This window comes from Sphaerodactylus townsendi, linkage group LG10 (genome assembly GCF_021028975.2).
Source record: "Sphaerodactylus townsendi isolate TG3544 linkage group LG10, MPM_Stown_v2.3, whole genome shotgun sequence".
Classification (NCBI taxonomy): domain Eukaryota; kingdom Metazoa; phylum Chordata; class Lepidosauria; order Squamata; family Sphaerodactylidae; genus Sphaerodactylus; species Sphaerodactylus townsendi.
In genome coordinates this window covers 77,626,610-77,648,293 of record NC_059434.1, presented here as the reverse complement: position 1 = coordinate 77,648,293, position 21,684 = coordinate 77,626,610, and the positions used below count along the sequence as shown (strand labels likewise).

General features: G+C 49.9%; 1 protein-coding gene across 1 annotated transcript in view; it reads left to right on the top strand.

The window, feature by feature from the left end:
- Nucleotides 1-1,501: 1,501 nt before the first annotated feature.
- The window catches only part of GPAT3 (glycerol-3-phosphate acyltransferase 3), a 51,386-nt gene continuing 31,203 nt past the window's right edge, over nucleotides 1,502-21,684 (top strand). Inside the window, exon 1 of the mRNA XM_048509998.1 lies at nucleotides 1,502-1,784. Coding sequence (XP_048365955.1) covers nucleotides 1,641-1,784 — 144 coding nt within the window. The 5' untranslated portion in view covers nucleotides 1,502-1,640. The remainder of the gene's footprint in view (nucleotides 1,785-21,684) is intronic.

Sequence of the window (21,684 nt, the reverse complement as noted above, 5' to 3'; positions counted from 1 at the left end):
GGGCCTCAGGTCTTATTTTGGAGGCAGCAGAGATCTCATTGGGAGCATGTACTATTGGGATATCATGCAGCGTTGCCAGCACCAGCTTGGGAAGTTTCTGGAGCTTTGGAGGTGGAGCCTGGGGAAGGCAGGGTAGAGCTCATCCTCCAAACCACCTCTTTTATCCTGGGCAACTGATATTTTTAACCTGGATATTAGTTGTCATTCTAGCTCTCCAGGCCGCACCTGGAGGTTGGCAACTACAACACAAGGACACATCCTCATGGCCTTTTAGAAGATCCCTACACCCTCTTCTGCAACTACCCCACTGCCAGACTAAGCTACACCTTCCCCTGGGAAGACTCGTCACAAAAAGGCTTTGCCAACCTCCAGGTGGTAGCTGGAGAACTCCAGGGATTACATCTGATCTCCAGCTGAGCCACTCTGAGCTCACTTTGCTGGGGGAGAGTGGAACACTAAATCTAATAAATAATAGGTGAGAGATCAGTTCCCCCTGCAGAAAATAGTGGCGTTGGAAGGTGGATTCTATCTATTTGGGGGTGGAGCCTAAGCAGGGTGGGGTTTGGTGAGGGGAGACTTTGGAAGGGGGGCTCGATTTGGGGGTGGAGCCCGTGGTGGGATTCAAATAAGTTAACAACTGGTTGTTTACAAGCACCATTTTAACAATCGGTTCTGGCGAAGTGCTACGAACCTGCTGAATCCCAGCACTGGGTGGAGCCTGAGGAGGATGGGGTTTGGTAAGGGGCGGGGCTGCTTTGGAAGGTGGACTCTATTTGGGGGTGGAGCCTGAGGAGGGTGGGGTTGGTAGGGGGCAGGGCTGGTTTGGAAGGTGGACTCTATTTGGGGGTGGAGCCTGAGGAGGTGGGGTTTGGTTGGAGGAGACTTTGGAGGGTGGGCTCTATTTGAGGGTGGAGCCTGAGGAGGTGGGGTTTGGTTGGAGAAGACTTTGGAGGGTGGGCTCTATTTGAGGGTGGAACCTGAGGAGGGTGGGGTTGGTAGGGGGCAGGGCTGGTTTGGAAGGTGGACTCTATTTGGGGGTGGAGCCTGAGGAGGTGGGGTTTGGTTGGAGGAGACTTTGGAGGGTGGGCTCTATTTGAGGGTGGAGCCTGAGGAGGGTGGGGTTTGGTAAGGGGCAGGGCTGGTTTGGAAGGTGGGACTCTATTTGGGGGTGGAGCCTGAGGACTTCGTCCCTCCCCTCACTAAGCCCCACCCTCCTTAGGTCCTCCCCCAACACCTCCAGGAATTCTCCACCTGGAGCTGGCAACCCCGCCGCCGGGGAAGCCCCAAATCCTTGCCTCACAAAGCACCAGCAGTGACCCAAAAGGGGAGGAGACGAGCCATGGGCGCCCCCAGGCCGAGGAGCGCAGCCGGGGTAGGCGGCGCTGAGCGAGCTTTGGCGACCGCCGCGCTCCAGGGGCGAGGAAGCCCACCTCCCTCCTCCGCGCCCGGGCGCCGCTTCCAACCGCGGCGGGCGTTAAGTGGGTGGAGCCGAGATCGAAGCCAGGCAGAGCTCGAAACGGCCTGCGCGCTCCGCCCAGCCTCTTCGCCTGCGCTCTTCCCCCGTCGACGCTGGGGGAGCCGGCGGCCGGGCAGCCGCTGAAGCCGCCGGGGGTAGCAGCAGCAGCAGCAGCAGCAGCAGCATGGAGGGGCTCCTGGCCGCCGTGGTGGCGTTGCTGAGCCTGTGGTTCACGCTGGCCTTCCTGCTGATCGTGCTGCCCTCCATCTTCGGCTTGTCCTTGGGCATCTCGGAGCTGTACATCCGTATCCTGGTGAAGACCTTGGAGGTGAGTCGCGGGAGGGCTCTTGGTCCTGCTCCTTCCTCCGGTTCCTGGGGCCAAGGCGGCGTGAGCGGGCAGCTATTTTCGTGCACGCAAACAAAACTGACCTTCCCTGCATGATTCAGCGGCCGTAATCCCCGGAGGCGGGCGGGCGGGCGCCTCTCTTCCCTTGGAGCCTCCTCGGCCCTTCTTGCAGCTGAGAAAGCCGGAGCGGGCGGAAAAGGGCTGCAAGCGGACAATGGCAGGTTTCCTCGGAGCTCGTTTTTCGCTTCTCTCTTCGCTGCCCCCCCCCCCCCCCCGATATCGGAATCCGCCCTCTTCTGAGTGCAGCTATGCAATCCAGCGCCCATTCGTTGTAGCGCCTGTCACTCATCTCTCTCCCCCCCCCCCCTTTAACATCCCTTGGAATCAGCCAGGGGAATTGGTAGGTGAGACTGCAGTTGGTGAGGGGGGGGGGGGGGTCTGTTAAAAGCAGTTCCCAGTTCAGTTCTCTCTGCTGGGCTCTCTGGTGTGGTGTCAAAAGAGTAGTGTTAAGAGCCAACATAGTGTAGTAGTTAAGAGCAGGTGCACTCTAATCTGGAGAACCAGGTGTGATTCCCTGCTCTGCCCACTTGAGCTGTGGAGGTTTATCTGGGGAACCAGATTAGCTAGTTCACTTCAGTGACCTTGGGCGAGTTACAGCTCTTTGGAGCTCTCTCAGCCCCACCCACCTCACAGGGTGTTTGTTGTGGAGGGGAAGGGAAAGGAGATTGTAAGCCTCTTTGAGTCTCCTTACAGGAGAGAAAGGAGGGGATATAAATCCAAACTCTTCTTCTTCTTCTTAAATAGAACCCTACACTGATTTATCCCCTTATAAACCCACTTAAATTCAGGGCAGCTCTGTTTGGGCTTGTGCTGTTTGTTCTGGAGGGTTTTTAGAGCACGTCTCTTGTTTGGGTTTTACTTCATTGAAATCCCACCTTTCTCCCCGCAACTGGAAGCAAAAGAGGCCTACATTGGTCTCCTTTCCAACATTTTGTTCTCACAACAGCCCTGGGAGGTAGATTAGGCTGAGAATGGGGGAACAATCCAAGGTAATCCAGCAAGTTTTTTTGGCAGAGTGGGGATTTGAACCTGTATCTCCCAGAACCTGTATCTCCCAGATAACCACCACATCACCCTGGCTGTCTAATTACTATGACGCCTTGCTTAAATCCTTGCACATCAACATTTGGATGGGGTATCAGTGTATGCAAATGGTATTCATTCTTAATTATCCCGGTCTCCCCTGGGGCTATATGACATCTTAGCCCATAGATGGGTCTTACTTCTGCTGCTTGGTTTTTACAGTTTCTAGTGTAGTTGGTTTTATCAAATGCTGTTTTATGGATTAGGTGGTTTTCTCTTATTATTTTGGGTACTGTTTTCGTCTTTTAAATTATGGGTCTTATATTTCGAAACAGTTTTGAATGTAATGTAATTGCCCAGAGCCAGACATGGGAGGAGCGATTAACAAACCCAATAAATAAATAATAAATTAAATTAAATTCCCGAGAGGAAGGTGTGTTTCCATCCAGTTCTTTGCACAGATACTCTAGACCAGTGGTGGCGAACCTGTGGCACGGGTGCCAGAGGTGGCACTCAGAGCCCTCTCTGTGGGCATGCACAGAGTGTTCCCCATCTAGGCTGGCCTGGGCCACTGGGCTCGATTATTAGCATTAAACCTAAGACCTAGTTTTGGGAAAGCAGTGTAGGTAACCCTGTTAAGCACTGTTAAACCCCACTGATTTTCATTCGAGGAACTAAAGCGCGGTCCTTTACCTGGGAGTAAGCTTGGTTGCTGGCAATGGGGCTTGCTTCTGAGTAAACCCTCCTAGGGTCGTCGAAACCCTCCTAGGCCATTGGAAGAGTTGTATGGTTGCTTCAAAGCAAAGCCACCGATTACCACCAAGCTTACTCCTGAGTAACGCATGCCTCGGAGCCAACCGTTTTTTCTAAACTAAAACCTCAATATTCAGGTTAAATTGCTGCGTTGGCACTTTGTGATAAATAAGTGGGTTTTGGGTTGCAATTTGGGCACCCGGTCTCAAAAAGGTTCACCATCACTTTTCTAGACTAAGTCTATTAATTTCAGTGAGTTTAGACTGGAATAAGTCTGCCTGGGACTGCATTACTGGCAGTGGTGGGATCCAAACATTTTAATAACAGGTTCCAATGGTGGTGGGATTCAAACAGTGGCGCCGCCGCACACACGCCACCTCCAGTCCCTATTGGGCAGGGAGGTTGCTTTAGGAACCCCTTCTCGGCACTCAGAAAAAATTAGTAACCACTTCTAGAGAAGTGGTGAGAACTGGTTGGATCCCACCTCTGATTACTGGCATAAACTGTCGTAAGCCTCTTTGAATTCTGGCTTGGTGAGTGTATGCCACAATAAATGTGTTAATCTTTTAAGGTTGTATGAGATTCCCTAGCTTTCTCTAGTTCCTCAGCTCATCCCAACCTCTAGTTCGGTTCAGCGCAGTCTGCTTCCTCCCCAATGGGAACCCAAGTGGTTCGCATTGTTCTCTTCTTATTTTATCCTGACAACAACCCTGTGAAGCGGTTTACGCCGAGATTCTGCCCTGCCCCAGGTCACCTGGCAAGCTTCCTTCCAGAGCAAGGGGGGAAAGCGCCCGGTGCACTGGTGCGTCCTCCGCCCTCGTCCCGCACCGGAACGCCCCCGCCATGCCCTCACCACACCCCCACGGGGCATGCAGCCGGTGCGTCCTGCCCCCCCATCCCCTTGGAGCTACACCTCTGCTTCCTTCACGGATGGGGAATTTGAACCTGTTCCTAGTCCCTTACTCCAAGTGCTACATCATACTGCCTGTCTAGCAAACTGGCTTTGCTTGTTTTCTATTGTCTGTGGTTGTATGTTTTGCACTGCTTGTCCCTGCAGATCTCCCTCTGAGATGAAGGCCAGAGTGTTTGCCAAAGGAGAGAATGTCAAAAACAACGCCGGCTTGCACAGTGCAGGGGTTAACAGATACAGAGAAGGTTTTTTTTTTTTTAAAAAAAGGACTAATTTCCATTTATCAAATGCACTGCTATATTAAACTGTGAAAGAAAGTAGAATGATGTCCAACACTGCGTCATCATATGTGAACAAGATCTTGGGGCATGAGTCGACTGTAAGCTTATTATGAGCAGCCAGTGTGGTGCTGCGACCAAAAAGGCTAATACAATCTTGGGGTGTTTCAACAGAGGCATAACATCCAAATTGGAAAATGTCATAGTTTTGCTATGCGCTGCATTGGTCAGGCCTCACCTGGAGTCCTGTGTACAGTTCTGGAGACCCCACTCCAAAAAGGATGTGGACAGAATAGAGGAAAACTATGAGGATGATCCCGGAGGGCCTGAAGATCGAGCCCTACAAGGAAACGCTGAGGGACTTGGGAATGTGTAGTCTGGAGAAGAAGAGGTTGAGGGGGAACATGATGGCTCTCTTTAAGTATTTGAAATGCTGTTACTTAGAGGAAGGAAGGGAGCAGTTCCTCTAGGCAGCAGAGAGTAGGACTCATGATAATGGGTTTAAATGATGGGCGGAAAGATCCCAGCTGGATATTACAGGAACTGTTTTTTACAGTGAGAGTTGTTCAGCAGTGGAATTTACTTCCTAGGGAGGTGGTGAGCTCCCCCTCACGGGCAATCCTCAAGCAGTGGCTGGACGAACTCTTGTCAGGAACATTTTAGGCTGCTTCTGCATTGAACAGGGGCCCGTCTGGACCCTTCCAACTTTATGATTCTATCATTCTACTAATGCGAAGGAAAGAGGGTCTGGAGTAACGGTTCGTGTTGGGAGCGGCGAAGCCCCCCCACTCAAATGTCAGTTGCATATTCAAAGTTTTATGTTTATTTATTTACTTAAAACATTTACGGGCCTCCTTTTCTTCCTGACAGAGCTCAAGGCAGCTAACAATATAGGTAAAATGCATAAGGTAGAATGCTTTTTTTTAAAAAAAAAACCCTTAAAATTTACAACCACAATTTAGGAGAGTGGTTCTCAACCTGTGGGTCGGGACCCCTTTGGGGGTCGAACGACCCTTTCACAGGGGTCGCCTAAGACTCGCTGCATCAGTGTTCTCCATCTGTAAAATGGATAAATGTTAGGGTTGGGGGGTCACCATAACATGAGGAGCTGTATTAAAGGGTCGCGGCATTAGGAAGGTTGAGAACCATTGATTTAGGACTTCTAGTAAACAAATCAAGTGCAGGCCTAAATAAAACTTATCTTCAGCTGCAGTCAGTTTCTCTGCTCTCAGGTTTGTATGGATCCAACCACAGAATGGTATTTCCTTTTGCAGAAGAGGAGGTGGCTACTTCCCATGATTCTCTAGTTCCACATTGAACCCTATGTTGTTTTTTGGGGGGGCCTGACTCCCAGGAACAAAAATTCAGGGTTTAGAGAGGGAAATGGGAAGGTCCCGCTCTGTGAAAATCTGTCGATGGTTGGTATCATGAAACCGAGCTTGGGAGAGCCAAGCCTGTTTCAGTAAATTCTGGGTCCTTTTCTCCAATAACTCCAATCAGCTGAGTTCTCAAAGATTTATTGGAAAGCAGAAATCAAAGAAATAAAATAAAATGTGCTTACAGAGATTTGCTCAGCTGAATAAATTCTTATGGATCTCTTGGGACATCCAGCCCAGAGGTGCTTCTCTTAGCTTAGCCCATGATAGCGTGACCTAGGTCTTTTTTTTTAGTCTCCAAGAAAACTTTCCCCCTTGCCATGCGGTCCCCCCAACGTTCGAAGTGCCTTATTTGGGCATCTTCCTGTCCTGGGTAAATTTCCATGGCCTTTTGGTTTCTCCAGCCGAAGGTCTTGAGATCAGAGGCCAATTTTAACATGTCGGTGTGATTCTGCTAGTTTTACAGTACTATTCCATCACAGTTGGTTACATGGCAATATATCTTCCCTTATGCCCCCAACCCCCATCTGTCTTCAGCTAAACAGATGATTTCTCACTTCTGCTGTAGGCAAAAATGTGCACGAAGAAGAAGAAGAGTTTGGATTTATATCCCCCCTTTCTCTCCTGTAGGAGACTCAGAGGGGCTGACAATCTCCTTGCCCTTCCCCCCCTCACAACAAACACCCAATGAGGTGGGTGGGCCTGAGAGAGCTCAGAAGAACTGTGACTAGCCCAAGGTCACCCAGCTGGTGTGTGTGGGAGTGTACAGGCTAATCTGAATTCCCCAGATAAGCCTCCACAGCTCAAGCGGCAGAGCGGGGAATCAAACCGGTCCCTCCAGATCAGAGTGCACCTGCTCTTAGCCGCTGCTTTTAGCCACTACTCCACTATTTCACCCTTATAAGGTGCTGCATGTTACAATCACCATATATCTTGTCTTATCAGATTTGGCAAGAATGTTAAATATCTTGAAAGCAACTTTGGGACCCTCAGTCCAAGAAAGAGTTACACATTATTTTTACATCTCCTTCAGACTTGGCAAGGGAAAGATCCTTTTCTGCATGCCTCTGGGGAGGAGGGGGGCGGGGTGGTGGAACTGACTTGTAAAAATCTCTTTGCTGATCTCTTTTTAATTTCGTTACAAAATACCTCAGCGAAACTCCCTTGAGGCACGCACGCAGCCAGCCCTGCCAAAACTGAGACCGTTGTTTCTCAATTTAAATATCCTCGTGGATGTACATTCTGGAGCTGTGGAAAAGCATCAGCTAATCCATCTTTTCTCAGCCCCGCCCCTGCACCTGCAGTATGGGGCCGAGCGTTGACCCATTTTACAGAGTCACCGATTGGATCTTCCCGATGAGCTATGTGGTGTTCTACACCACGAAGGACTATATAAATCTAATGAGGCTCCTGCACCTGGAGAGCAAAGCTAATAAAGGAGAACACGTTCGATAGGAGGCCCTGTCTTTGTGGAACAGGTGATTTACAAGCCCTGTTATCAAAATATATGATTTAAATAGAATTCTAGGCCAGTTAGCAGTGGCGTATCTGCCTAGGGACAAGGGATACCCCTTGTCCCCGGGCGCCACTCTTCTGGTTACATGGGGGGCACAAAATCGGCCCCCCACGTGACCAGGAAGTCCTGCCCCCCGTCGGATGCACGCAAAAACGACGAGACAGCAGGACTTCCTGCTGCCTCCAAGCGCCCTCAACCCCACTCTGGACGTGGTCGAGGGCAGTGGGGGGGCGGAGCCTGGGGGCATCCTGGAGACAATTTGTCTCCTGGCGCCATTTACCCCTGGTGCGCCTCTGCCAGTTAGACTATTGCTATAAAAAAAATTAAGCAGATATCTTGTGATACGTGGAAGACTAGCAAAGCTTTGGTTCGGCATAAGCCAGCTTTTCAGTTTTTGCGCCGTCAGGTCAGATGTGACTTATGGCGACCTTGTAGAGTTTTCAAGGCAAGAGCTGTTCAGAGGTGGTTTGCCATTGCTGCCTCTGTGTCTTGACCATGGGATTCCTTGGAGGTTTCCCATCCAAATACTAACCGGGGCCGATACTGCTGAGCTACTGAGATGGGAGGTGCAGGTGGAGGGGGTGGGGCAAATAGGGTGAAGAAGCCATGAAGCACAGGAAGACCAGGACGAGACCGCAGTTATCTGACATTCAGATCTAAACGCCGAGACCATGTGCGAGTCATGACAAGCTAGTTCACACCTGTACGGAGTTGTCAGGTTTTGCTAAAATATTTTGGCACCAGCCTATGTAGAGATCACATTAAACTTTATTACATTGAGACTGCTGAACTTTTAAAAATCAGCTTGTTAAAAAAAAATCACTGGGGGTATATTTTTTATGTCAAGTCAAATTCCTCAAGTGTCTTGGGGATCAAAGATGCTCCACAGATTTTTGTTTTGGCTGGAGGAGGTTTCATTGTTTTATGGTATTAAAACATGTTTGCAGGATGCTTCTTTGGCACAGACCACACTCTCTTTTTGCGTATTAAACAGTTGACACCAGCATGTTTTTTTTAAAGGTAAAGGTATTCTCTGTGCAAGCATTGTGTCGTTACTGACCTGTGACTGATGTCATATAACAACGTTTGCTAGGCAGACTATATTTACGGGGTGGCTTGCCATTGTCTTCCCCAGTTGTCTACTCTTTATCCCCAGTAAGCTGGGCACTCATTTTACCCCCATCGCATCTCTCCACCTGCCATGAGTGAGGAGCCTTAAATCTTTGTTCATCTCTGGAGAGAGATAGTGTGAAACCATTTTACAGACCCCAATTCAGGGCAATTGCACGCCAGATTCCTCCTCTGAAATTCTTTGGTTTACCGATTGCGAACTTTAGGTCAGGAGCAGAGTGCCCGGGGAGACTGACATGCCCCCTCCCTCAATCCGGGTTTCTGAATATTGCCATTTATAATGTCAGATTTGCGTCCATTTATTCTTTTACATCCTGGCCCAGCTTAGCCTGGTTTCAAAAGCCAAGCAAATTCAACCTTGGTTCGTACCTAGATGGGAGACCACCAAGGAAGTCCAGGATAGTTGCACAGAGACAGGCAATGACAAACCACCTCTGTTGGTCTATTATTGCCCTAAAAACCCTGTGAGGGGATGTCATAAGTTGACTATGACTTGACAACACTGAACATCAGAACAGACCTGCTCATCCTACATAGAGAACAGAAGAGCCCAAGATGGGATAGCTGATAGTCATAAGTCCTTCAGTTGTATTGCCTGAGTGTATGGTTTCCTCCTGACCTGAGAAGTCCTTTCATGATGGGGTGGTACAGTCCAGCAGTCAGAAATTACTATATGTCAACCGAGTGCCAGCATGGTGTAGTGGTTAAGAGCAGGTGGATTCTAATCTGAAGAACCGAGTTTGATTCCCCACTCCTCCACCTGAGTGGCAGAGGCTTATCTGGTGAACCAGGTGTGTTTCCGCACTTCTGCATTCCTGCTGGGTGACCTTGGGCTAGTCACAGTTCTTTGGAACTCTTTCAGCCCCACCTACCTCACAAGGTGTCTGTTGTGGGGAGAGGAAGGGAAAAAGGAGCTTGTAAACCACCTTGAGTCTCCTTACAGGAGAGAAAGGTGGGGTATAAATCCAAACTCCTCTTCTTCTTACAAGATGATTGAGATTCACCATGTGAGGAATGTTGACTGCCTTTGTAGCCCTTGAAATCAGAACCTGGTATCTGACTGTGACTTGGTATCTTCTTCTTCAACCTTCTGCTTAGGTGTTTTATCACAGGGCCAGAAGTTAATGACATCTAAATTTATTTTAGACTTGCATCTGGCTATTAATAAATCTTGTGTGTGGAACAAATAGTGCACTGATAGGTCTGCTTGAAAAGGCACTCTAATAGGAGGGTAGCCGTAGATTGAAGTCCAGTGACAAGATTTTTGCAAGCTTTTGAGAGTTAAAACTCCCTTCCACCCTCAAAAGCTTACACACTAAAAACCTTATTAGTCTTTAAAGTATTTATGCACTCAAATGTAGCTCTTCTACGGCAGAGCAGCACGGCCACCATCTGAAACCAGTAGGAGGGTGCTTCTGTTAGGCCAGAGGGGATTTTAAAAAGAATTGCTTTTTGGTTTCCCTAAGCCTACATGGAACAGCTTAACACTGTAGTATTTCTTCTTCTGTGAAGTACGTTAAGATCTCACTGTGGCAGTTTGTAGAAAGCCGGTGTTTTGGTTTCCCGAGGCGCAGAATGAAGGAGAGAAGAGATTGGATTTATATCCTACGCAGTGGCGTAGGAGTTAAGAGCTCATGTATCTAATCTGGAGGAACCGGGTTTGATTCCCAGCTCTGCCGCCTGAGCTGTGGAGGCTTATCTGGGGAATTCAGATTAGCCTGGGCACTCCCACACATGCCAGCTGGGTGACCTTGGGCTAGTCACAGCTTCTCGGAGCTCTCTCAGCCCCACCTACCTCACAGGGTGTTTGTTGTGAGGGGGGAAGGGCAAGGAGATTGTAAGCCCCTTTGAGTCTCCTGCAGGAGAGAAAGGGGGGATATAAATCCAAACTCCTCCTCCTCCTCCTCCTCCTCCTCTTCTTCTTCTGCTGCTTCTTCTTCTTCTGCTGCTGCTGCTGCTGCTTCTTCTTCCTCCTCTTTCTCAGCTGTAGGGAGTCTCAAAGCAGCTTACAAACTCTTTCCCTTCCTCTCCCCACCAACAGTCACTTTGTAAGGTAGGTGGGTCAGAGAGTGTTCTGAGAGAAACGTGACTAGCTCAAGGTCACCCAGCAGACTTCGTGTGTAGGAGCAGGGAAACCAGTCCAGCTGACCAGATAGGAGTCAGCCGCTCAGTTGGAGGAGTGGGAAATCAAATCCGGTTCTCCAGATTAGACTCCCATCTTCTCTTAACCTCTATATACCATGCTGGCCCTAGAAGGCTGCCTCTTATTTGGAGATCTGTTCTTCCATCTATGAACTAGGGAAGGAAAAAGTCTTCCAGGTCGATTGCCTGTTGCCTCCACCTATTGACGGGAGCGTCTGTGACTCAGTGGTAGAGCATCCTCTGGGCAGGCTTGCCCTGGGCTCAACCCCCAGCATCTCCAGTTAAAAGGATCAGATAGTGAGTGATGTGAAAGACCTGAGATCCCAGAGAGCTACTTCCAGTCTTGAGCAGACAGTACTGTTGATTGCCTCGTGGTGTGATTCAGTAGAATGTAACTCTGTGCATTCACCTGATCTGCAGGTACACAGACTGCTCGTTGCAGAAGCAGCATGATGCCAACCTTGATTTCTTCCCTGTTGGTCTCCTCCGCTAATTCTGGGTGGCCAATTTTATATCCTTGGGCTGCTGCAGATACCTGGTGATGCAACTGGGCTCCACTGTGGGCAGATTCGCTGGCTGCGTAACCTTGTAGATGTTGCCTTGTTCGGGTGTGGTTCACGTACTTCCTAGAAAGAGGCACTTTTGCTTCGATCATACAGAGGAGGAACCAAGAGGTGAACGTGCTTCCTGGAAGATCTTTTCCAGAGATGAACTGTCAATGGTCCTTTGTCTTTCTGGAAAGTCCATGAAATCTTTTGGGTCCTCAAAGAGGTAAAGGTAGTCCCCTCTGCAAACACTGGGTCTTTATCCAGTAAAGATAGTCCCCTCTACAAACACTGGGTCTTCATTGATCCATGGGGTGACGTCACATCATGGCACTACATCATACTGTGTCTCATGAAAAGGTGGTGGTAGATGGTATATTCCTCCGCTATGGAACTCAACGTACCAGACCTTCTTTGTTGTAGAATGCTGTGCCTGTGTCTTTGTGCCTACCTAGCCCTGCTCCTCCCTGTCCACTTCAAAGTTTGATGATAATCCTCCAGTGAACTATAAAGGTTCTTGTATCAAAGCACCATGTTCAGTAATGCAAAAATAAATAAATAATGGTTTTGACAAAGGCAGCATGTAAAAATGAATGATAATCCTCATATTTGCTCAGGACTATATTCTTATGTGGAAGCATACCATTTTCTGAACCGCTGCATCTCAATTGACCATAAATTTGGGAGGTCATTCCTTCATAGGTGCTATAACAGCAACTACAGTGGTGGCGAACCTTTGGCACTCCAGATGTTATGGACTACAGTTCCCATCAGCCCCTGCCAGCATGGCCAATTGACCATGCTGGCAGGGGCTGATAGGAATTGTAGTTCATAACATCTGGAGTGCCAAAGGTTCGCCACCACGGAACGAAGAGAACCAGTGTGTTGTAGTGGTTAAGAGCGGTGGACTCTAATCTGGAGAACCGGGTTGATTCCCCACTCCTCCCCATGAAGCCTGCTGGGTGACCTTGGGCCAGTCACCGTTCTCCCAGAATATATATCTCAGCCCCACCTACCTGACAAGATGTCTGTTGCGGGGAAAGGAAGGGAAAGGAGCTTATAAGCCCCTTTGTGACCTCCTTATGGTTGAGAAAAGCGGGGTATAAATCCAAACTCTTCTTCTTCTTAACACACACCCAGCTGTAGTGTTGTGGTGGTGGTCTATTGCTGCATATCTTCCTTTCCCCCAACAATCTAAGGAAGCTCAGCATGTACTGAAAACTGGTATTCATGGGAAAGAGTTCTGCTTAACCTTCTTTCTCCCTGAAGGGTGCAAGGGATCATTTAACCGTGCAGTCCCTACCCACCCCTCAGCCTCAGGGGGTATTACCACTGATCGTGCGATTTCTGCTCATCCAAACTTTCCGGGTTGGCTCGCATGCTTCTCAGCTCTGCTTCAGTAACGTTCCAAAACGAACACCCGCTGAGCTGTGCGGCTGCTTTGACGTTGCTAGAGGCAGTTTTCAGGGGAAGGTTTGTTGTTTCTCTCTCCAGGGCTTCATTCTTTCTCGGAGGTGGGTGGATCAGCTTGTCGGGCTGCTCTTTTTCTTCCGCTTGCAAAGCGTCTGTTAACTGTTGCGGTTCCCTGTCTTGGCAACACGCAATTCCTCAGCGGACACAATATCAGGATGTGGAATGCCAGGGTCTGTTTTCAAAAACACAACCCAGATTGTTCTATGCTAGGAAGTGTGCTTTGAGTGGCTGAGCTTTTGGGGTAGTGGGGAGGATTGACGGGGGACTGGGAGGGATGGTTTCGGGGAAGGCAGCTTGCTGCTGCTGCCGAGCAAGACTCGATTGGGTTTTTTTTTAGGGGGACTGGGAGGGATGGTGTTGAGCCAGGCAGGAGGGTGCTTTAGGACCACTGCCCCACCTTGCCCTTCTTGTTCTCACGTGTGTGTGTGTGTGTGTGTGTGTGTGTGTGTGTGTGTGTGTGTGTGTGTGTGTGTGTGTGTGTGTGTGTGTGTGTGTGTGTGACATGAGGGGGACTGAAACCCTGGTATGGAATAGGTAGCGATTGGCTGGAAGTGAATTATCACCACCCGTTCCATCCTTAGCGAATTATGTATAAGGATATTGAAGATTCCAGATGAGTAGCTTTGCTAGTCTGGAGACGTAACTAAAAGAGCAGCCCCATGGCACTTGAAAGAGTAACTGGTGACTGGTATCTGTTCTGTTTTGGGTGAAATCAGGATTCAGGTTTTTTTTTGTGAGACTGTTTCGGAGAGTAGTTGTGTTGGTCTACAGTAGAATACGTAGATCCAAGGCCAGTAGAACAAGATTTTTGGGGCATAAGTTTTTGAGAGTCAAAACTTCCTTCTTCAGGTATCTGGTCTCTTTAAGGAGTTTCTTGTTAGATAAAGGTTCGGGCTGAGGCCTGGGAAATATGGACGTTTCTCTCTCAGAAAACTTGGGCCGAGCTGCCCTTAGCTTCAAAGACTAAGATGGAGAAGATGGGAGGTAACCCAGGTGCCCGTCATACCATTAGGCCTAGCGATTTCAAGGCCTCAGGAACTAAGGTGGCCATCTTGATAGTACCTGAGCTCATGGGTGGGAGAAGATATTTGCTTAATTGGACCTGAAGCAGGTGCAGGGGATTTGGTCTACTTTGCAAACTCATTTGATTGGTTGACTCACTTGGTGTATACCTGATTGATTAAGCTACATCTTTTGCTGTACGTTTTTTTGTTTTTTAAAATAAATGCTTTATTAATATTCCATAAAAAATACATTCTGTAAACAGTTTTCATCACTCTTACATCCAAGATTATTCATTCATTAAAATAATAAACAAAATATGTTATAGTCTTAAATATGTAATCATGAAGTCTACCAGACCTCCTCTTACTGTCATATTTATCCTAATTCTATCCCCACCCTAACTTAAGACTTCCCCTCTAATCCTATCGTTATTACCATCTTTAACAACTTTTTTACTTCGTTTCCTTTTTCATTCATTTCTACGGATTTCTTCCTTTATCTACTGTATATACTGTCTTTACTTATATTTGTTAACCGAAACGAAGTTCGTTTCTATGGCTCATTCCGCACATGCAGAATAATGCACTTTCAAACTGCTTTCAGTGCTCTCTGAAGCTGTGCGGAATGGCAAAATCCACTTGCAAATAGTTGTGAAAGTGGTTTGAAAACGCATTATTTTGCGTGTGCGGAAGGGGCCTTAGTGTGCCTAAAAGAAAGGAAAAAAAAGAAAAAGATACTACTTAACTCAGGGGTAGGGAACCTGCGGCTCTCCAGATGTTCAGGAACTACAATTCCCATCAGCCTCTGTCAGCATGGCCAATTGGCCATGCTGGTGAAGCTGATAGAATGAATGTAGCTATCCTGAAGAAACCTGGAGTTGACTTAACTAATATTCTACTGGAGCTAGTACGATATTATTTCTCTTTGACTGATAGTTTGTCCACGGTAGCCATACTTGTTTATATTCATCTGCCGATCTTCCCCTGATCTGAAAGGATATTCTGTCCATTATTTACAAATTCTGTACTTTAATTCTCCACTCTTCCATTGATGGTATCGTGTCTGTTCTCCACTGCCTTGCTACTATGATTCGAGCTGCTGTACGTTTTTTTGGTTCACTAAGGCCAACCGGAGTCGTTGAGCATACAGGAAAGCTCCTCCATTCTAGTTTTATCCTATGCCAGGACTACATCAGTCTTTAGGACATTTCTTGATTCTGTGTAGATTCTACTGACCAGAAACCTGGTCTTGGCCTTTGGATTTTGGAACCCTATTAGATTCAGTCTCACTGGGTAACGTCTGGATCAGGGGTAGGGAACCTGCGGCTCTCCAGATGTTCAGGAACTACAATTCCCATCAGCCTCTGTCAGCATGGCCAATTGGCCATGCTGGTAGATGCTGATGGGAATTGTAGTTCCTGAACATCTGGAGAGCCGCAGGTTCCCTACCCCTGGACTGGATAAAAAGGTTATGCAGGGGCTCATGGGATTTGTGAAAATTATCTGGTAGCCGTGTGGGTCTGAGGCTCTGGTAAGGAGGAGAATTGACAAGATTCGGCAGGATCCAACATTCTGGTGCAGCCAGGCAGAGGAACCACGGCCAACGGTTTCTTCATGTATACAGCGAAAAACCTCACAGTTGCAATAGCTGCATGTACTTGGCTTTATGCCTAGTTTATGTTGACTTCTCTACAAACAGACTTCCATGTAGGACAGGGGTCTTCAAACTATGGCCCTCCAGATGTTCATGGACTACAATTCCCATCAGCCCCTGCCGCTTGGCCAAGTGGTAGGGCTCATGGGAATTGTAGTCTATGAACATCTGAAGGGCCATAGTTTGAAGACCCCTGATGTAGGATGTAGTCATCCCCGCAGGGTCGTCGCTAAGGAATAGGCGAGACGCGGAGGAGGTTTCATCTGGTGGAGAGCGTCAGCAACAGGAAGCGCGGGATTTCGTGATCCTGACAACTCTGCCCTGTGCTGGTCTCTGGCACCTTTTATTAGGGTTTCATTGTGGGCGTGTAAAGGAGGTGGGTAGGGAGATGAGCGGGAGACCGGGAGACCTGGAGATCATCATGTGATGCATGATCTCACCTGGCTGCGTCGCGAGGAGAGGAGCGTAAGCGTCTGGGCCTAATCCTCACCTGGGGCAGATCATTTGTCCCTTTGTCTGGGGCGCCCGGTGACTGAGCCAGATAGTTCATGACCAGTGACTCATCTGGGGAGGGTTGAGAAGTGAAGTGCTTGGTGCGACCAGAAGGTCAGTAGGTCCGTTGGTGTCCCAACGTTCTACCCGCGGTGCTGCTGGGTCAGCAGTGCATTACTACATCTCCTCCTTTTACATTTTAGAAGGGGGACCGAAATGCTGGGGGGCGATTTAAAGGGACGCTTGTCCCCTCCGCCGTTTGGTCGAGCTGACCGAGCTGCTTGTGCAACATTAGAACTTGGTTGCGAGGTAAGGGAAATTCGAGGGGCTTCTTACACACGTTACAGGCAATATTAGATACACATTGAATGAAACAAGATCCGACGACGAGGCATATAATCAAACCAATGCAGAGCTGTACGATAGCACTCAACCATCCTCCCGGCAGCCAGCTCCAGAGGGCTGACCACCAATGGGGCAATACATCGTATTTCAGATTGGATACAACTTCTCGCAACTCACGCACTTTCATATGAATCAACTGGGAATTATAAGAGAGATTAAAGCAACACCATACATTCTCGCAACCCTGGTGATGCAATAACAACAAACAATCAATGGCGGCACGATTATCTAAAGTCGCTTGACGAAGTTCCTGCTGCTCGGAGGCCAGGGCATCCAGAGCAATGGAGGTGGAGTTGATGGACTTCGCAAGGGCACAGGCCAGCCGGCCAATAGTCTTGGTGTTACAGGAAACAAGTCCGGGGACTCCCACAAGGGAAGTCGCGAGGGAAACACACTCCGCCTTGGTTAGAGCCGCCGCGTCGCTCCGGCAAGGGGGGTCGACGAGGAAGGCGGAGCGGCGGCTGTGCTTGGGCTTCCGGGGTGAAGCCTGAGGCAGAACGATGGTGAGGCGGTAGCAGAGAGTTCCGGCAGACACAGGCGGAAATGCAGCAACAACAAATAACATAACTTCTAAAATTAAGGCATGCAATAACTTCAGCAATAGTTGGTTCACAGTAAGCAATAAAACATGGCTAAGCGATACATAGGCTGGATGATGTACGGAAGGAAGGCAACCCGTGGTTGCATAATTGTCCAATGCATGGCTCTTGCTGTTTGACTACCAAAGCTACAGAGCGATGGCGTTAGAGTCCATGGATTTCTCAAGAGCGTAGGGAGAGCTACTGATAGTCTTTAGCATTGCAGGTTCAGTGATTCTCACGAGCAAGGTTGTGAGAGAAGGCGTGTTCCAACAATATTCAAGCGGCTGAAACAGCGGAGAGTTCCAAGGGTTAATCTATCAGGAATGTTCCTGGCTGCAATTCCAAGTTTCAGCCAGCGGCAGAGAGGGAGAGAGAATGGCGACTGTGGATGAGGGCAGCGACACACAGTATCAAACTCTGAGCCATAGCTGGCCCCAGGCTGCCGTTCCCGGGGTGGCCCCAGTGAGGGCTGCGATCTCCGTGGAAGAATGGGTGTGCTGGCTCCAGAGAGATCCCTCCCATCTCGGCCCAGGCTGGGGGGCAATCGGGCCCTCTCAACAGGGCGGCTGGGTTGGATCCTCCAGGGAGGCCCGCTCCATCTCCGGGATGGGGCTGGCCTGGCATGGCGAGCTGGACTCCTGTATGGAAGAGAAAAACAAGCAACGCTTTTCCCCCAGGGGGTTTGCGCGCTGGCTGGGTTAGTAGATGACAATAGAGGACCTGAGCCCTGAGTGGGGGGGGGCGAGCAATTTTTGAATGATTGATAGAGAACGATACTTTGGATATGGTCTGCTGGATGAGACCTTGATTGGGTCGATAGGGGGGGGACTACTCCCCTTTCTTTCGTTTGTTTTGGCCAAGCTTTCCTTAGGCGCAGTTGGCCCATTCCGACAACGATCACTTGCAACATTCAAGGCGTTAAGAGACACAAAGGCAGGGAATTGCCGAAGGCTTAGGGAGAAGGGAGAGGTCACATCCAGGTCGGGTGTTTGTTTGTAAAACAATCCCAATCACCGTCTAAAGTGTGGGGTTTTTTTTGCAAAGCAACTTAAACAATTCACAATTATAGTCATATCGTAATATAGCAATCCATAGGAAAGATTTAGAGAAATATGCAAAGAAAGCAGTTCCTGGGCTTGAGGTTTGATCACACGAGCAAATTGAGAGGGGTTTGCAAAACCCTTTATCAGATCCTAGATCTAGAGGTGGGGTGCGTCAGCCCATTAGAGAGAAGGAGGGTGTGCAGAAAAGAAGGCGGGGGGGTTGGAAGTCAGCTCTACCTTCCCCTCCTGTAAGGGGACTTTGGCCGGTTTGAGCTTGCTTCCTACCTTCACAGCGGAGGCTGTGTAAGATAGGTGTGGCTGGGAGACCTCCCCGCACTGTGACTAGCCAGGGAGCTCAGCAGGAAATGTGGGAGCATGAAAATAATTCTGGCGCCATGCCAATGTGGCAGTGTAGGCTCAGATGGACGAAGGAAAAGGTTCTCAAGGAGAGGTTTGAAGAGGAGTTTTGAAGGTTTAAACTAAGATGGAGGTGACTTGAAGCAGGTCCCATTGGTATCCTAGGGAGCACGCCACGAGCTGTGTCCCGTTTAAGGCGGATGCTGTAATGGGCGAAGCCTTTCAAGGCATTGGCACACATAATCAGAAGGAGAAAAACTTTAATTGAAGCACAAGAGCATAGCTTAGAAGCAATGGAAAAATCCCTCTTATGAGGGGAAAACTTTAGGGGTCTCTTGAAAGGGGGCAAGACATACAGAACATACATAGGCATACAGAGCACATATAAAGTAACGAGGAGGATTGCAACTCTGATTTGAGATCTTGCTCTCTCTGAGGTACTGACGATTTTGCTGCCACTGGGAGCTTTGAGCTTAGGGCTTTGCACAGGCTCAGAGGCTATGAGATCTGGTTTGAACCTTACAGCTGGAAAGGGGCCAAGGGGCTTCTTCTTCACGAAGGACTTTTGGCTTAAGGCCATTGTGCGAGCATCTTCCCCTTTCCATGCCTCATTGTCCTGTAGATTGGCTATGGGGCATTCTGAGGGAGGGTTCAAAACGGCAGTCCTCTTCCGTCAGCATTTCTTTCTGTTGCAATTCAGTGACTGTGGACTCTGCAGAGATTTTTGAAATGCGTGCCATTCTGGGGCACTGGCGGAGAGCATGGTGACTTTGGGTAGAAGGGTTAGCAGAGCAGGAAGTATAGGCGTAGGGGGGGAGCAAGCTGGCAAGACCAGCCCAATGGTCTCCGTGGGGATGGGATCACTATACTGAGCTGGGGCAGCGAAGATCTCATGGGGGGAGTTCCGAGGGAAGCGTCTGAGGTGCGGATCTTGGTTCGGGCTGGGAGATGCCCGGCCTTGAGCCTCCCCAGCGGGCATTGGGAGCGCCGGTCTTAGACTTTCCTGGGGTCTTCGCCCTCTGGGGAGGGACCCTCCTCCGTCAGGGTTGTAGGCCCCCCCGCCGGGCAGCCTACAATTCCTCCGGAAATGTCCTGGCTTGCCGCAATTGAGACACCCGTCTCGGGGCTGTCTCATGGCAGCGGAGAGGGCGGGCGCTAGAGGGCCGGCTTGATGGGAGAAAGGCCCGATATCCTGGTAAGATTTGAGGATGTCGGCTAGCTAGGGGTTCCTGCCTAGGACTGTGACGCTTTGCGGCACTCCAGCGGAGGCGTTCTCCTTGGCAAGGCGCTTAAGGAGTTCGCCCTGGGCCCCTCGTTGTCAACCTGCCTCTTGAGGGCCTCCTGGAGCCTGTTCACAAACTCAGCATAGGGCTCTTGAGGCTTCTGCCGGGTGCTAGAAAAACTTTGGGTTGGCTGTCCGGTATTGGGGACTTTCAAAAAACGCCTTGTAGGCGCATTCAGAGGCGACCGTAAGGGTGGCCACCGGCAGGGCGACTTGTGCATTGGGGCTAGCGAAAGCTTCGCAGCCATAAAGCTGCGCGGTGGTGTAGGCGCCGCCAGAGGCTGCTCCTCTGCTTATGCACTGCTGGCGTACTCGCTTTCCCAGATCACATACTGTCGCGGGGTTTAAAAAAGCATGCGAAAAGGTGGTTTTCCAGTCCTCCGGAACCATTAGGTGGTTCCTGGCGACTGCTTCCAACATGCCTCTCACATAGGGGCTGGTGATTCCGTCCGCATTGCTTGTCGCGGAGCTCAGTGAGGATATTATAGCTTAAGGGGCGGTACTCGACAACCCGCCGAACAATGCCATCCTCCCCCTCGGTATCTGTGAAATGGACGGGGCACAATGCGAGAATCTCGGCATCGTCTTCCGTCAGGGTTTCTTTCTTTTGCAGATCGTGGCTAATACGCTCTGCGAGATTTTGAAACCAGCGCTATTACGCGGGCGCTGACGGAGGTGCGGTGGCTTCGGAAAATGAAGGCGGAGCAAGGGGAGGGGGCGGCTGAGCCGCGGGAGAATTTGAAAGGGGCGGAGGAGCGAGGGGGGCAGAAGGAGGACAGGCGTCCAATTTAGTGGATAGAGAAAATTCCGGGGTTGAAATTGAAGGTGAAAGATCGAAAGGAGGGCGGCCTACAGCAAGGGAGCCATAGGTCTGCAGGCTGATGGCGACATAGCATTGTCTCCACCGGTCAGTAGCAGTGACATCGGCGTGCGAGGCTCTGTGTCGCGAAGAGTGCGCCCGATGTTTTCCCAGTCCAAGATTCAATGCCCCCCCCTCTGGGTACCATGGACATTGAGCTTCAATCTCATCAACCAATGTGCGCAGCTCCCTCCTCTTTACGGGGACCCTGCCGCATTTCGCTAACGCTTTTCAGTTCGTCAACGGCTTCTTGTCATAAGCCCTGCTTTTGCAAGCTCCCATACTCACCGGTGTTCCGTCGGACGAGAGAGTGTCCTAGGGCGCGTGTCTCTGGATGCGCCGATCCAGAGGACAGGCGATACCGAAACGGTGGTACCTGGATGCGCCGATCCAGCGGACTTCGTATCAAGCTGCCCTTTCCCAGGCGACGGTGAGCAGGGTGGAGGTTCGAGGATTCCCGGGTTTCGGCACCAGCTTGTAGTCATCCCCGCAGGGTCGTCGCTAAGGAATAGGCGAGACGCGGAGGAGGTTTCATCTGGTGGAGAGCGTCAGCAACAGGAAGCGCGGGATTTCGTGATCCTGACAACTCTGCCCTGTGCTGGTCTCTGGCACCTTTTATTAGGGTTTCATTGTGGGCGTGTAAAGGAGGTGGGTAGGGAGATGAGCGGGAGACCGGGAGACCTGGAGATCATCATGTGATGCATGATCTCACCTGGCTGCTACGTGCGGAGAGGAGCGTAAGCGTCTGGGCCTAATCCTCACCTGGGGGCAGATCATTGTCCCTTTGTCTGGGACGCCCGGTGACTGAGCCAGATAGTTCATGACCCGTGACTCATACGGGGTTGAGGAGTGGGGGTGCGGTGCGACCAGAAGGCCGTAGGTCCGTTGGTGTCCCAACGTTCTACCACGGTGCTGCTGGGTCAGCAGTGCATTACTACAGTAGGAGATTCAAAGTATGAGAGGTGGCCCCAGTAGTATTTTCCCTTTTTGTAAACAAG